Below are 13,591 nucleotides of genomic sequence, written 5' to 3' on the forward strand. Positions count from 1 at the left end.
TACAAGGATGACAAAGTCAGATTTAGTAGTTTCAGTGTGGTCCTAGGAAGGGGAGGAGGAGTACTTGAAAAATTGTACTGTATAAATAACCAAACAAAAATAGTTTGCTTATTCTTCTGTGTAAAGCAGTTATATTTCAGTTCTTAGGCCAACTCTCTCCCAGGACCTGCAGGGGCTTTCCGCATATGCAGGAACTGTGCTGTTCCCAACAAATGAGGGTGTTGGGAGTTCAGGCACTTTAAATAAGTATTTTTGCTTTTCTAATGTGCTTCCAGAAAACTGGCATCTGCTGAAGTCACATGAATAGAAGGAGATTCTATTTTCACAAAAACATGTGAAGACTTCCAGAGAGTATAAACAGCGGTGTTGACTTCAGGCTTAATTTTAGAAGTAGCAATGACCTATCTAGAACATGAACACTGTTTTACTTGAGAATTTCTTGTTTCCATTTTTTCAGGTGTCAGCACCTATGCAAATTGGGGAATTGATCAGAAGCATAGGCATTTTTCTTAATGTGTCTAAAATTAGGAACTTGAAAATGTGTTCCTATTGTCTTCTTGTGTTTATGTCCAGGTTTTCTAACTGTAAGGAAGAGGATTCTCCCTGTTATTGTAACACTTCTAATGGTTAGAAGGGGTTATTTTACAATCTAAGGTTGCTATGCTGAAGTAAAAGTCTTCATATGATTGGGAAATTGTGTGGTCAGTCAATTGTGTGGTATTTTAAGTAGTAGACGTTTTCCCAGAAATGATTTTGAAATTTGAATCTGAGTGAATTTCTACAGTGTTTGTAATTCTGTTGGAATTGGAAGGCTGAGGACTGTAAATTTTCACTTGTAACTGGTTAAGCCAGCTATTTAACAAGTGAACAGGCTGAAAGATTAAAGGCAGTCGTTCGTTGAACTCCATAGGAGACTGCATGGAGCAAGTTTCCAGTGTTACTGAGCTGTCTAGCTGACCTTTTAATCTCTTTTTCTCTTCTGTTAGCAGTGGAGGATGTTTTCCATTCATGCACGGTCAGTGGCTGAAGAAGCCCTACGCTCTTCACTCATCACAAGATAGAAACAGAAAGCAGTAACACAACCTGCTTACCTGTTGAGCATGTCAGGACACAGTTGTGTGTGGAGAGGTGTAATGTTTTTTGAGACTCTAAGTGCTTTAGGGGTAATGAAAGTACCTCTGGTAACAAAAATATTTTGTTCCATTAGTTGATGGTGGAAATAGGAGCTCCTCTTAAAATACTCGGTATTTTATAAAATACAATGTGGTTTAAAATACCATGTATTTTAATATGATAACATTAAAATATCATGTAGCAACATTCTCACTGTTGAGTGTTCTGCTGGAAGATAAACTCATGATTGGCACTGAACCTTTTAAGTGGAAGCTATGCTTGGCTGGAAATGATGTCCAGTATCTGACAGAAGGACCCACAACAGAGGCAACTTTTTCTTCCCTACTTGGACTAAGGACTTGGCAGATCTCTTGTACTAAACAAGGTAAATCTAATCAGTACTTTAGTGGCAAATCTCCATAGAAAACCTGAGGAAATGCTATTGCTACTTCAGTGCAAGGCACTCTTGCTAATAAGTCTGCTCAGACTTGTGACCCCAGCCTGTTCCCAGGTGCTGTTTAGCAGTGAGAAGTGGTTTCTCTCAAGCGTGACACCCACCAGACCAAAGGGAGATACTCTAACCTTCTTCATACGGTTGGTGATTTAATCACCCCATATGGGATGATTAAGATCAGAACTAGCATTATTTTCTGCGCACACATGTATGAATCAGTGTGTGAGGCTCAGCTGGTTCTGTCCATGCACAAATGTGATTGCTCATCAGAAAGTCACACAGCTGTTTCACTCTGCGCCTCCTTTGTGTTCCTGTGTCTTCTCTCCAGATCACACTCAGGCTTAACTGTTCCCTCAGACACCTATTTGCAACTCTGAATATGGTGACCATTTAAAAGTAGAGCAGAATGGAGCATGAGCACGTTTTTCAGGTTGCTGAAGGAGACCTTGGGTAGAAGTTAATACATTCTATAGATGTGACACTGAAATTGAATGATATCAACGTTCAAGACTTCAAGTTGAATGTCCGTAGGCTGGGGGACTGTGAAATCAATTGGTCTTGTTTGAATGGCACTATTCACTGCCAAGGTATTTGTAACCAAAGATTTACTCTGGGAAAAATAAAAGACATTTTAACACTTTCCATTCAGTAAGGGCATGTGCTTCAAGTTTTGAAGATGTGTGCATCCAGAGGAATTCTCTGAACGTCTTTTTGCTTCAGAACTGGAGCTCAGTAAGGGTCAGCTTTTTTCTTCTCGTTAGCAACCCGCAGCTTGTTTGAGCCAGTGAGAGTCTGGAGCGCTCAGCACACCTCAGAGCGAGATTCAAACTGTATTGTGGGTGCACAAAGATGAGTACTGATTGTTTGATAATAGGAGTACCTATAGCCAATGGAAGAATTTTGCAGTAAGCTAAGCTGCAGAAGTGTGACAGGGAATTTGATGTCTAATTTAGTAATTTAGTGCTTTAGCTAACAGCCTCTTGGCTTCTACTTATGGGAGAACTGAATCTCTGTGTTGGCTCTGCAGGCTTGCAGAAGTGAGGAATAATTTTTCAGTTAATTCCAAAATAAGCATTCTGGACATGCATATGGTTTCATCTCAGAGGAAGTATGCTTATTCAAGATAGTATTTAAACATGTAGTTAAGCAAATGTTTAACTATCAGTGAAGTCATGGAACTAAGAATACAATTAATTCCCATCCTCAGAGCAAGCCAGAGAGGAACATTTACTTGGGTTGGACTCTGCATTTTTAAACGAAGTTTTTAAACAGTATAACAAGGTGTATGGGCTATTGTTAGTATTGAATAGTTACTGAAGGACACATCAGAACTTGAAATCTAAGTTCAGAGGCATAGCTTGAGTTAAACATAAAAAGTGAAGAAGAATTACAGTTCCACAGTGATCAGTGCTGTGGAGTTCCTGGCCAAAGAGGAGGTCGAAAAGGCTGAAAGTTTTAAAAAAAATGCAATTGCATTATACTTGTTTGTTGTCCATTTTTCTTTTGATTTTTGAAGCATTTAAAGTTAGTTTCCTTTGAAGGAGAGCAATATGAAATATGGCGTGCTTAGGCCTTTTGAAAAAGATCCTTAAGTACAGTAGCTTTTCGTTAAAATGTGGTGTATAAATAATAAAAGACGTGATGGCACAGTACAGAGATTATCTTGGCACAAGTCTGGGATGACTGCATTGCTTACAAAGTGTTTAACACTTGTGAATAATGTGATCATTGCAAAAGTGGGCCAATGAAAACTCCATACACCACCAGTACGTGCACGTGTGTAAAAGTTAGCGTGTGCTGTTTCAGGACATTTTCTAGAACAAGATCAAGGAAAAGCTTCAGTTTTGGGCCACACTGTTGGTATGTCTTGTGCCTTGTTGCTAGAAGAGCCTCAATGGACAAGTGAGGCTGTGGGGTTTGTAACACAGTGAAAATGAAGTGAAAACAGTGATAAGAAGGAAAGGTCTCGCATCCTTCCACACCCCTTCTCACTCCTGGCTGCCCACTCCTTTCCTTTGCCTTGAACCAGTTTTGATGTTCATCCTGTCACAAGGATGAACTTGCTCACTAAAATGGAGGATAAGGATAATACAGTGACAAGGAGAAAGGAAAAAGTTACATTTTTCTTTTTTGTTATTATATTGAATCTTGCCTTGTAATCTGATGAACGGGACATCCAGCAGTGGCTGCAAGGGGTTGTGCATGCCAGGCCCTTGCCTGGCTGCTTTTGGGTGCTCACAGGTGCACCCTGCGGCTCTGGGGAGAACAGCAGAGGGGTGTGATGCCTTTCTTGTGTGTTTGCAGCTGGCAGTCTTGCAAGTTGTACCTTAAGAACCTTAGCCTAGGTGTAAGACCAAACAAGGCTGGTATCTTCCGCGTCTGTTTTCATAAATGCCCAGTCCCAAACGGTGCAGCCTTTGGTTCAGCTGGGCAGGGTGATGGCAGCCTTGCAGTCAGTAGCAGAAAAGCATGAGGGACTTAACTATGGGACTCTGAAGGTCTTGAATTCCTCTTGAGTAGATGATGAAGATCTGACTTACAAGCTTTTCAGTTAGTCCTGTTGATGTAGTCCGTAAAGCTCTCAGGCACCACCGTGCCTGTTTACAAGCACAGAGCTGGGTGGCTGACGCCAGCAGGGAGGAAGAACTGTGGTCTTGGTAAAGGTCGCGGGCTCCATCACATTATTGGTAGGTCACGTCATGCTGCCTGGAGAAGACGCAATGCCCCGCAGCGCCGCCACTGCGGTTGTGACTCTGTGATCTGATACAGCTTTTGTGGGATCTTGAAATAGAAAAAGAAAATGGAGAGTGTGTCATAGCGTACTGCTGAAAGTGTTAGAAAGCAGGAGGAAGCCATGATCAGAGGGAGGGAGGAGCACTGGAGGAAAGAGCAGAGAAATTCCTCTTCTTTTTAGCAATAGCAAGCTGTTAATTTATTCCAGTAGCATCATGAAACCACATCCACAGAGGAGTACAGTGTAGGATTCCTTTCTCCCTCCTGCGTCAAATGCAGCTGAAGACAGGCCGCTAATTTCAAAGAGAGTTTGTTTGGAGTAGAGCCTGTTCTCAGTGCAAATAGAACAATCATTTTCATTCTTAAAAAAAAAAAAAAAAGTAATTTCTGAAGTTTTGTTAGTCTATGAAGTGGAGACCAATTGTAATTGTGGAAACCACAGCTGCTTAGAGATCCAAAGCATTAGGAGATAATTGTGTTTATACCTATGCTCTTTTCTCTGTGGTGTTCAGAGTGTTTGCCTTAATGCTTTCTGTTGCTAGAAAAAAGTACATGTTCAAAGGTGCAAGAAACTGTTCATCTCCTGCAAGCAAGACCATTGCTCATGCTGTCAGAGGAGAGCACTGAGTACTACAGTCTGTTGTTTACCAGAATCTTGTAATCCTGAAAAGTACTCAAAAATCCTCTTGTGTAGAGATAGCCCTGTGCAATTTAGTACTCTTGTATTTCAGATCAGTGGGGAACAGCATCTTTCTCCATGGCAATGTTTCAGCCAAAGGAATGAAATGTGTAAGTTGTGTGGAAACTACTAGGAAAATAGATTTCCTATTTGCCTATGAAGAAAATGATGCTTTTTGTAAGGTGCATCGGGTTGTTCATTGAAGGGTGAAGGTCTTCAGAACAGTAATTGCATTTTAGGTGGCTGTATGGATCAACATGCTGCTGTTTAGTTTTTAATCTTTTTAACAATATCCCCTTTCCTGCACTTCTTGCAATTCTCTCAGTTTCTGCAGGTAGTTCAAGATTTTCTGAGTGTTGAATTTACTGAAGGTCAGAGCAGAGGGCTGCCTGGATGCTGTGCCTGGAGGAGTCCAGTCTTCTCCTGGGCCGCTCTCTGCCTTCCAGTAGCTATAAAAATTCATTTCCCTCCCCCCTCTCCCTGTCTGTTTGCAGGTTATCTTGACGAATCAGATTACCACATCGTTGAGCAATAGCCCTGCGATCCAGGCAGACCTGGTGTCTCCAGCTGATGATTTGTCCCTGTCTGAAGGTAAGAGATCCCTTCTATCAGAAATGAAACTCTACACTGACACAAATCCACATTGTAACTTGCAGTCTGCTGTTGATATACAGGGGTCTGTGAAAGTCGAGTTATCAAGCCTAGCATAAAACAGTCTGGGAAGAAAATTATTTTTTGTTTTCTCTGAAAATCCATTTATAAATAAAAAGAAACTAAGTGTATTAACTAAAAGGATCCGACGCTTTCTAAGGGCTGGGAATGAATTTTTGAGCCACATTAGATCTATGACATGTTCCTCAGTATTGTACTTTCATTCACATGCATTTAGAGCGTTATTTTCTCAGTCTTCTGAAGCTACTGCTAGAGTTAGTACCCAGGCTAGGCTGCAGATTTGATCTTCTGTAATGATAATCAGTAATTCCATGGAGAAATAGCCAATCGCAAATGAAGGAGAGGAAATACTCAGTCCTGTCCCTTGCATGATACTTGTCTGGTTTTCAAGTACAGCGCTTCAGCCTGCAGCTCTCAATGTTGTGTGAATGTAATATGAAGTTTTGTGTGATGCCTTATACTTCTTTACATCTTCATTTCTCTTCTGCACAGAATTAGAGACAAGCACACATTTTTGGGGTAATAGTGAGGTCTTACTGTGCGAAGAAGTTAAGATAATTCTGAATCAAGGTTTGCAAAGTAATATAATAATTTCAGCTTTTCTCACTTGCAAAGAATAGTCAGAGTACCCCCAATCAGGCACAGATGCGGAGAAGCTTGTTATTTAGGCTTCAGTTCCTGCATAGACCCAAATGTATGAGGTAAAGCAGTGCTCTTCTTTCCTGCAAAGGCATGATAATTACACGTAGGCTTCCTACTTTGTGTAGTGTGGGTATTTCCCCTCTTTCTCTCCTTGTTGCTCTTTCTGGTGGTTCTGGTCAGTTTATCTTTGTTCTGGTTGATCACAAGCAGCCCTCAAGCTTGTCTGACTTTACACAAGAACAGCTTGGTGGCAAAATGAACTAAGCAGTGGTTAAAATTAGCATTGTTTCTGCTACTCATTTCAATGGACAAGAGGTTGAAGAAGGATTCAACAGAATGCAAAAGAGTAGCAAATAATTTTACTAATTGATGTGTTTACTTCATAATTTTGTCAATGGGAGCTTGGGCAAAGCACAGGCCATTAAATAATTTTGGAATTGTGTTTGTGGCTTCTGTTGGCTCCATCCTTTGCCAAAGTATCTCTGAAAGTCATTGCTTGAATATCGCTCCCTGCCTCTGTGAGAAAGAGCTGAAATTTGGTAAATAGTTTTGGAAGAGGAAGGCACCATTTTTCATCTTTATGATTTCCTTCTTGGCACGAAGTTGTTGCACATTGTCTCATTAAATACTCTTGATTGCACTACTTGTGTTTTTCTTTGTACTTTGGAATTACTCTGTATGAGCTTCCTCTGAAAAGAAAGGCATAGCTGATTCTGAAGTGGAAGTAATAACAAAATATGTTCTCAGTAAAACATAACTTTGATATTACAGTTAAAATATTCTAAGAGTCTTTGGAAAAAGCATGGAATAGTTGTAATCTTTCTAAATTTTCCCGCAAATACAAAAGATTCTGTGTATGAGCTGTAGTTCAATAGTATTCTGAAATTAGGACCATGTAAGAGATGGTACGATGATTTTTTGTCACAGTTACAGTTTGTTAATGAAGCTATCGTGTGTCTAAACTCTTTAGCACCATTATTTTTCACCTCTTAACCCAAGAATGCATTCTCTGTGTGTCGTGTTTTCTTTTGTTTCTCTCATTCCTTGTTTTTAATTAAGGGTCTGAAGTGGTAAAATGTGCCAACATGACACTTGTTGAAAATTGAAACCTTTGTTTGGCCTCAGAACAAGAGCAGCACAGACAGCGGCAGTGCAGGCTCCTTCGGTTAATTCATGTTTTATCAAGGAATGCAGGGGTGATAAACTGCTTTCCGTCTCTCCTTCCCTTCCCTCTTCTGTCAGCTAACAGTGACATGGCATTTACGTCCTGTGTTATATAATGGGAGCACACAGTCTGTCTCCACACTACGTAGTTTTCTCCTACTGTCTTTCTTATCCATAATATGGCAGCTTATGGGTTTCCAGTTTGCTTCAGTTTTAACCCACGCTATCTAACTGTGCAAAAAAGTGGAATTTCAGGGCCATTCAGCATTTGATTTCCATGTTTATCTTGCTGTCAAAAGATACAGGTATGGCCAGTGTTTTTCTTTTTGAACATAAAGGTGTTGACCTGTCCCGAGAAAGTCCCACTTCATTTACTTTATATTAGCTATTGAACGGCCTGAAGGTAGCAATACTTTAACTTTCTGACAGTCTTGGCCGCTTTAAGAATCATCTTCTAGAGTTAGCGTGATACTCATAATGCTCACTGCTGTTTTACAACTGTAGAATTTGCAGGAAAGAGTAGTTAGGTGAGTAGCCCAAGTGCTCAAAGCGGACGTGTTGCAGAGGCAGGAATAGAGGCCACATTCACAAGTGGGTTCTTACCTCATTCTTCCTTTTCAGTCATCACCATCTAAAGCTCAATTTGAACCAGTGACCTGGATGTGAAAGGACCCATAACACATTATTAGTCGTGTAAGCAACTCAGACCCCTTGGTTTGTATATATCAAATAAGTTGGTTTAATCCTATCTGAAATCAGAGTCCTGTCACTGTAAATGGTTTGCTAAAAGGGTAATCTTCCTTAGAGGCAGAAATGAACATTTCAAACTGAATGTGTTAGTAGAAAGAAACAGAATGTTGCATTGGCTTTTGGTTTTGCTTCTGATTGTGCTTTAGAAGAAAATTAATTGTGTTATGTGTTAGATTAGGCAAGAAACCAAAGAAGCTGTTCATCTGATGTGTGACAGAAAGTTAATTTGATGAACAAACTGAAAGGATATTGTCAAGCTGTTTCAGGTTCAAAGCTTGTCTTCTGTACAATTGTAATCGGGTGCATGAAAACTTGTGTCCTAAAAATGTTAGATTTTTATGAGAATGTTAAAGGCTTTATAAAAGCAGTGCTGATTGTAAAATCCCACCACTTACATAGCAATGTTAGAACTGTTGATCTGTCTTTGGTGGTGATACTTGTAGGAAATGGTTATGTCCAGCTAAATTCCCAGATCTATGCATGCACCTGCTTTAAGACAGAAAACAAAATAATTTTCTACAAATTGAAAGTGCTGAGTACATACAGAAGTTTCTGTACCTGTGGGCTGAGTCCTTGCATTCATTTGGCCTTTACATACTTGCCAGATTATCATGTCCTTATCAATGCAGCAAGACTAATAATAGTTTTTCTGCAGCTCTAAAGTTCTTAGGCACGTAAGGCTGTCACTTCGTCCCTAGGAAGCAAACTCAGTTTTTATTTGTAGCCGTAGCATTCTTACATAAGTCTCCTCACAAACCCTGTCATTGTAGGGGACAGACTGAAGGATATTGTGAATACTGCTATTTCACGTTCATCCTTGCTTTATGAAATAGCCTCTGTTTAGCTCTTCCAGTCAGAGGCAACTTTGAGAAGCCTTAAAGTTATTTTAGTTTGCAGAGGTGTTCAGATGAGCACAGGACTATCACTAGGCTTCCAAATGTGTCATCAAGCATTAATGCTTTATTATTTGAACATGTAAAAAGTAGCTTTTAACCCGATTAATTTTTTTGATAGTTAAAAAAACAGATTTAAGATGCATTAGGCTGAGTAAAGAGTAGAAATAGAGTGCAAACCTCCACAACAAAATATCTTGTATGGCTGTTATTTGATATTTTAACCAAGTGATCTGTGGCTGTGACTGTACTATTTTGGGGTTTTTTTGCAAGGTTCACCTGACTGGATTTTACCTCATGTAAAGGGTCGTTAGAAATTAATTCTAAGCCTGTGTGTTTGAGTGCTAGCTGGACGGTGAAATGTGTGTTTCATTTATTTGCTGCAAAGAGATAGGACAATGTGACCTCCTTGAGGTCCCTTCTAGTTCACCAGTGCCTGTCCTATTAATACATCTGCCAGCTCCAGCTTCCCCTCACAGACATCAAAGCCAAACTCTATCTTTCTTGGAAAAATCTCAGGGCCGTGTTGGTAGGAACAAGAACAGCATCCCCCTCCCAGCATGCACGAAGTGTCAGGCAAAAAAAGGAGCGCTGTCTCAGGCTTCTTCAGTCTCAGCTAGCACTTTCAAGTATTTGTTTGGAGAAGTCAGAATTATTTTGTGTTTAAAATTGTGAGTAAACTTGCGCTAGCTCTGGGGAGGCCAGCGTTCAATCTTCTGCCATGGGTGTTCATCAAGGGGTTTGTCATAGCATTGTATATTTTTAGTGCACTGCATGAGCAATGCGTTTAGTCTGACCTTTTCATCTTTGTTGCTGTGATCTTGAATCTTTTTAAGCTGTTGAGCAAAAGTAGGCTTTCGTGTTATGGAGACTGGAGAAAACTAAGCTACCACAATATCTCCCACCCACAGGATTTTCTTACTTTAGAGGCAGATGATTTGAAGCCGGAATCTTTGGCTTCTCTTCTTTGCATTGCCCTTGATCTCATGTCAGATTGTGGTTAAATGATTTTATTCTTTAAGCCGTAGTTTACCATCTTTTTAATATGGGGATGTATTTTTATTTTGCAGCTTTTTTTTTTTTTTCTTAATATTTCAAGATATTCCTATGAGGAAAATAATGAGTTGCCCTGCTGTTCACCCCTGAATAAGACCAGTTCTGTAGTTTATTACTTTTCTTCCTTCAAATCCCCTTTTTCAGTCATTGTATTGAATGGAAGGAAAACACTGTGGGAATTACCAAGAGAACTGAAGGGCCCCCAGAGATCAGAGGCTGTTGGTTGGTTTTGGATTGTTTATTTATTGAATTTTGTATACACTTATGCTTAAGATTTGACCTGCAGGGGGCCTAATAAAAATAGAAAGGAATATTCTATGAGAACACAAACATACCTGTTTTGCAGGAGCTGTGAACTTATGAATGAAGCAGCTGTTAAACAAGTTCCTAAAACACTCCCTCCTTGTAGTTTTAAAGCTAATGCAGAATAAAGCTTGTCCTATTGAAGTGCTCCAGCATGATGTGAATTTAAATAGATTAGAAAGTATCATAACACTTTGGCATGTTTTAGGTCATTAATATTTTAGCTGAATCCTCTGTAAACCTATTGCAGGCTGGTTTACACAATTTTGCTTGAAAGAGGAGATAGTTTGCCTTGGATCATTGAAACAGTGGTGTTACTTAATTGTAATAGTTTTTTAAATAGGATGATTCATAAATTAATATTCTGTCTTTGTGATATGAATCCACTCTGACTTTCTGAGACCCAAGTATTTGGAAATAGTTAGTAAAACTGTTTTTTTAATCACCATTATGGAATAATCTATATGGAGATTACTAGGCCTGTTTATGAAACTCGAGAACCATGTGGCGCAGTGTAAGAAAGATCTTTTGACTGTGTTCCCTTATGTGGACCCTGTGAAAGTCAATGAATTTTAGATGTGAAAAAAAGCAATGAGTGCAAATAACACTAGTGGTATTGCCAGATTATTTGGAAGGTGAATTCCAACAATTACTCCATGTCTGTGAATACTGAAGAATAAATTTCTCAACTGAGACTGGCATGCAGGAGTGAACCCTAAAAACTGAAACATATAACTGAAAACCTAACGGAGTTGGTTTTTTATGGCTTATCAAGATAGTAAAATGCTACAATATATCTTTTGCTCTCCACAGTAATGATGATACAGGGAAGTGTAGTGAGATTTGTCTCTGTTTTTACTTTGGTATGAATTGCTACTTCTCACTTGATGGTTTGTTTGCCACTCAGGCCCAAGACCATGATGGGACCCGAGAGCTCCATGAGTCCCTCAGCAACAGGATTGTCCTTTGTGGTCTGAGCCCTGCCTGTCTCTGGCTTTAGCATAGGAGTTGATGGAGTCACTCTGCTCACTGCTTCCCATTCATGTGAGTTGTAATAGAACAACTGGAGTTGTTTCTTTCTGATTCTTTATTTTGCTTCTGGACTTCATGTCTCAGCTGTCTTTTAAAATTCCCCCAGCACAGACCCTGTAAACCCCTTCCCCAGCCAACAGTGCTGTGGGCAGCCCTTTGTTCCTTCAGTCCGTTCCATCTTTGAGTTACTTCTCCAGCTTCAGACCCTTCATGAAAAAGATTGTTAGGCTCACATGTCCTGAAAGGTGCAAAAGGATCTCATCTTCCTTAACCTGCTAGAAGTCAGGATAGTATGTAGCTCATGCACTTCATGGTAGGTAAGCAGTGGGCACCAATTTAAGGAGGGACCTTGATAAAAATCATAAATGCATGTTGGAGGGAAAAACGAGCCTCCTCGAAATAGGATTTTGTGTTTACACTGTGCTCATGTTCCTGCTAACTCTGCTCCTAGCAGTAGTGGCGTCTGCACCGTGCTGCTTCAGGGGAAGGAAAAAAGCCCTTCTGGCTGTTGAGAACACTGAGGGAAATGCACCACCATTACAGGGCCTGGTACAAATGATATTAACCATTGGGGAAATGATATTGTGGTTGTTTCTGCATGGCACAGGGTTGTGGTGGTGTATGGAGCAGTTAGATTTCAGGATAAGAGTGGGTACGTCAGCCTGTACTAATTTTGATGCTATATTTCAACAAGTGGGAAGTAGTGGCATAACAACATCCAGCCAAATTCTAACGTCTTTTTAATCAAAAGATAAATCTCTCAGTAAAACAGTGTTACAGAGACTGTACATGTCTACAGAGGCTTCAAGCTGAATGACATATACATAATCACTTGATCTAGACTGTGAAGGGGTTGAAAACTGTCAGCAGGAGCATTCAAAGGCCTCTATATATCAGTTCAAGAGAATCTCCGTTCCTCATTTCCTAATTGCCGCAATGGTGGAATACAAAGCTTTGCTGCTTTGTTGTGGTTTCTTTCTGAAGATGTGATATGACTTACAATCATTAATCAACAATTTGTAATCCAAAACCCCTTCAGGTACATTTGCTGGGAATCACTCATCTATATAATCAGAGGCATGACAACAGAAGTGCTCACAGTCATAGGTGAGTGGTTGGGAGTTACCACCTCTCAGCTGCTAAGTAACTTACCTCAGCTGAAACAAAGTGTGACGGAGTACATGTTGCACCTTCCAATGCAAAGTAAAGTGGGTTTGCCTGAATCCTACTAACCACAGTAGTTTATTCCTGTTTAACTGCAGTGAGCTGAGAGCGTGCACAGGTCAGCCACCGAGTTCTGGTTAATACCAAATAGCTGTAAAGCATTGTAATAAGATTGCAATTGGTCATCTCCTTATGCGCTAAAAATGTTAAAACCAAGATTAACTCATATTTCAGTGTGGATAAATATAGAAACTCTGTTCTCTTATACATTTGAATTTAGACTTTTTTTTTGTACCATAAAAGTAGCATTGAGAGACCTGGTTATTTAATGGTAGTAATTTCTCCTCCTTCTCCTTCACCTTCTCTTCTCATTCTGTGCAGAATAGAAAAGATCGACCAGCATTTTTACTGTGCTCCTGCAAATCAGTGATTTAAATCAGAAACACGAGACACAGTTTGGCTCTAAATTCCTTCTGGAGCACTACGTTGTGCATCAGTGTTGGTGGATCTGTTCCAAACTAGCTTATCTTTCAAATTACATTGTGAAAAATGAATTTAAGGGTAGGAAAGAGCTAAACGCCATTTGTCCTCCTGCACAATGACCAATTAAATTCCCTCTTAACTACTATGGGTTATCCTTAAATCTGTACAAACAGAGGCTGAGGAAAAATATATTAATTGAATCTTCATCATTCAGTAGCATCTAGTCCCATTTTTTGTAGAGTTTTATAGTATCAGCAGTGAATCTCTCTTCTGGTGGGATTGGGAGGGATCAGAAGGATTTCTGTATGTGGGAAAACATCACTGTGGGAATGACATTTGGCTTGTGGCATTACATGAAGCATGTGGCTCACCTGCAGAACTGGGACCCAGTGAGGACTGACCCAAGGTGCAGGTGATCTGCAACAAGGGAAGATAAGGACGAGGGGAGAGAGG

General features: G+C 40.0%; 1 protein-coding gene across 9 annotated transcripts in view; it reads left to right on the forward strand.

Moving 5' to 3' along the window:
* Positions 1-13,591, forward strand: part of RAD51B (RAD51 paralog B) — a 397,198-nt gene that overhangs the window by 173,729 nt on the left and 209,878 nt on the right. For all 9 annotated transcript variants that reach the window (XM_082058676.1, XM_082058677.1, XM_082058678.1 and 6 more), the window contains exon 8: positions 5,474-5,570. In XM_082058676.1, the coding sequence (XP_081914802.1) occupies positions 5,474-5,570 (97 nt within the window). The remainder of the gene's footprint in view (positions 1-5,473; positions 5,571-13,591) is intronic.

The sequence above is a fragment of the Streptopelia decaocto genome, assembly GCF_964273445.1.
Source record: "Streptopelia decaocto genome assembly, chromosome: 7".
Classification (NCBI taxonomy): Eukaryota; Metazoa; Chordata; class Aves; order Columbiformes; family Columbidae; genus Streptopelia; species Streptopelia decaocto.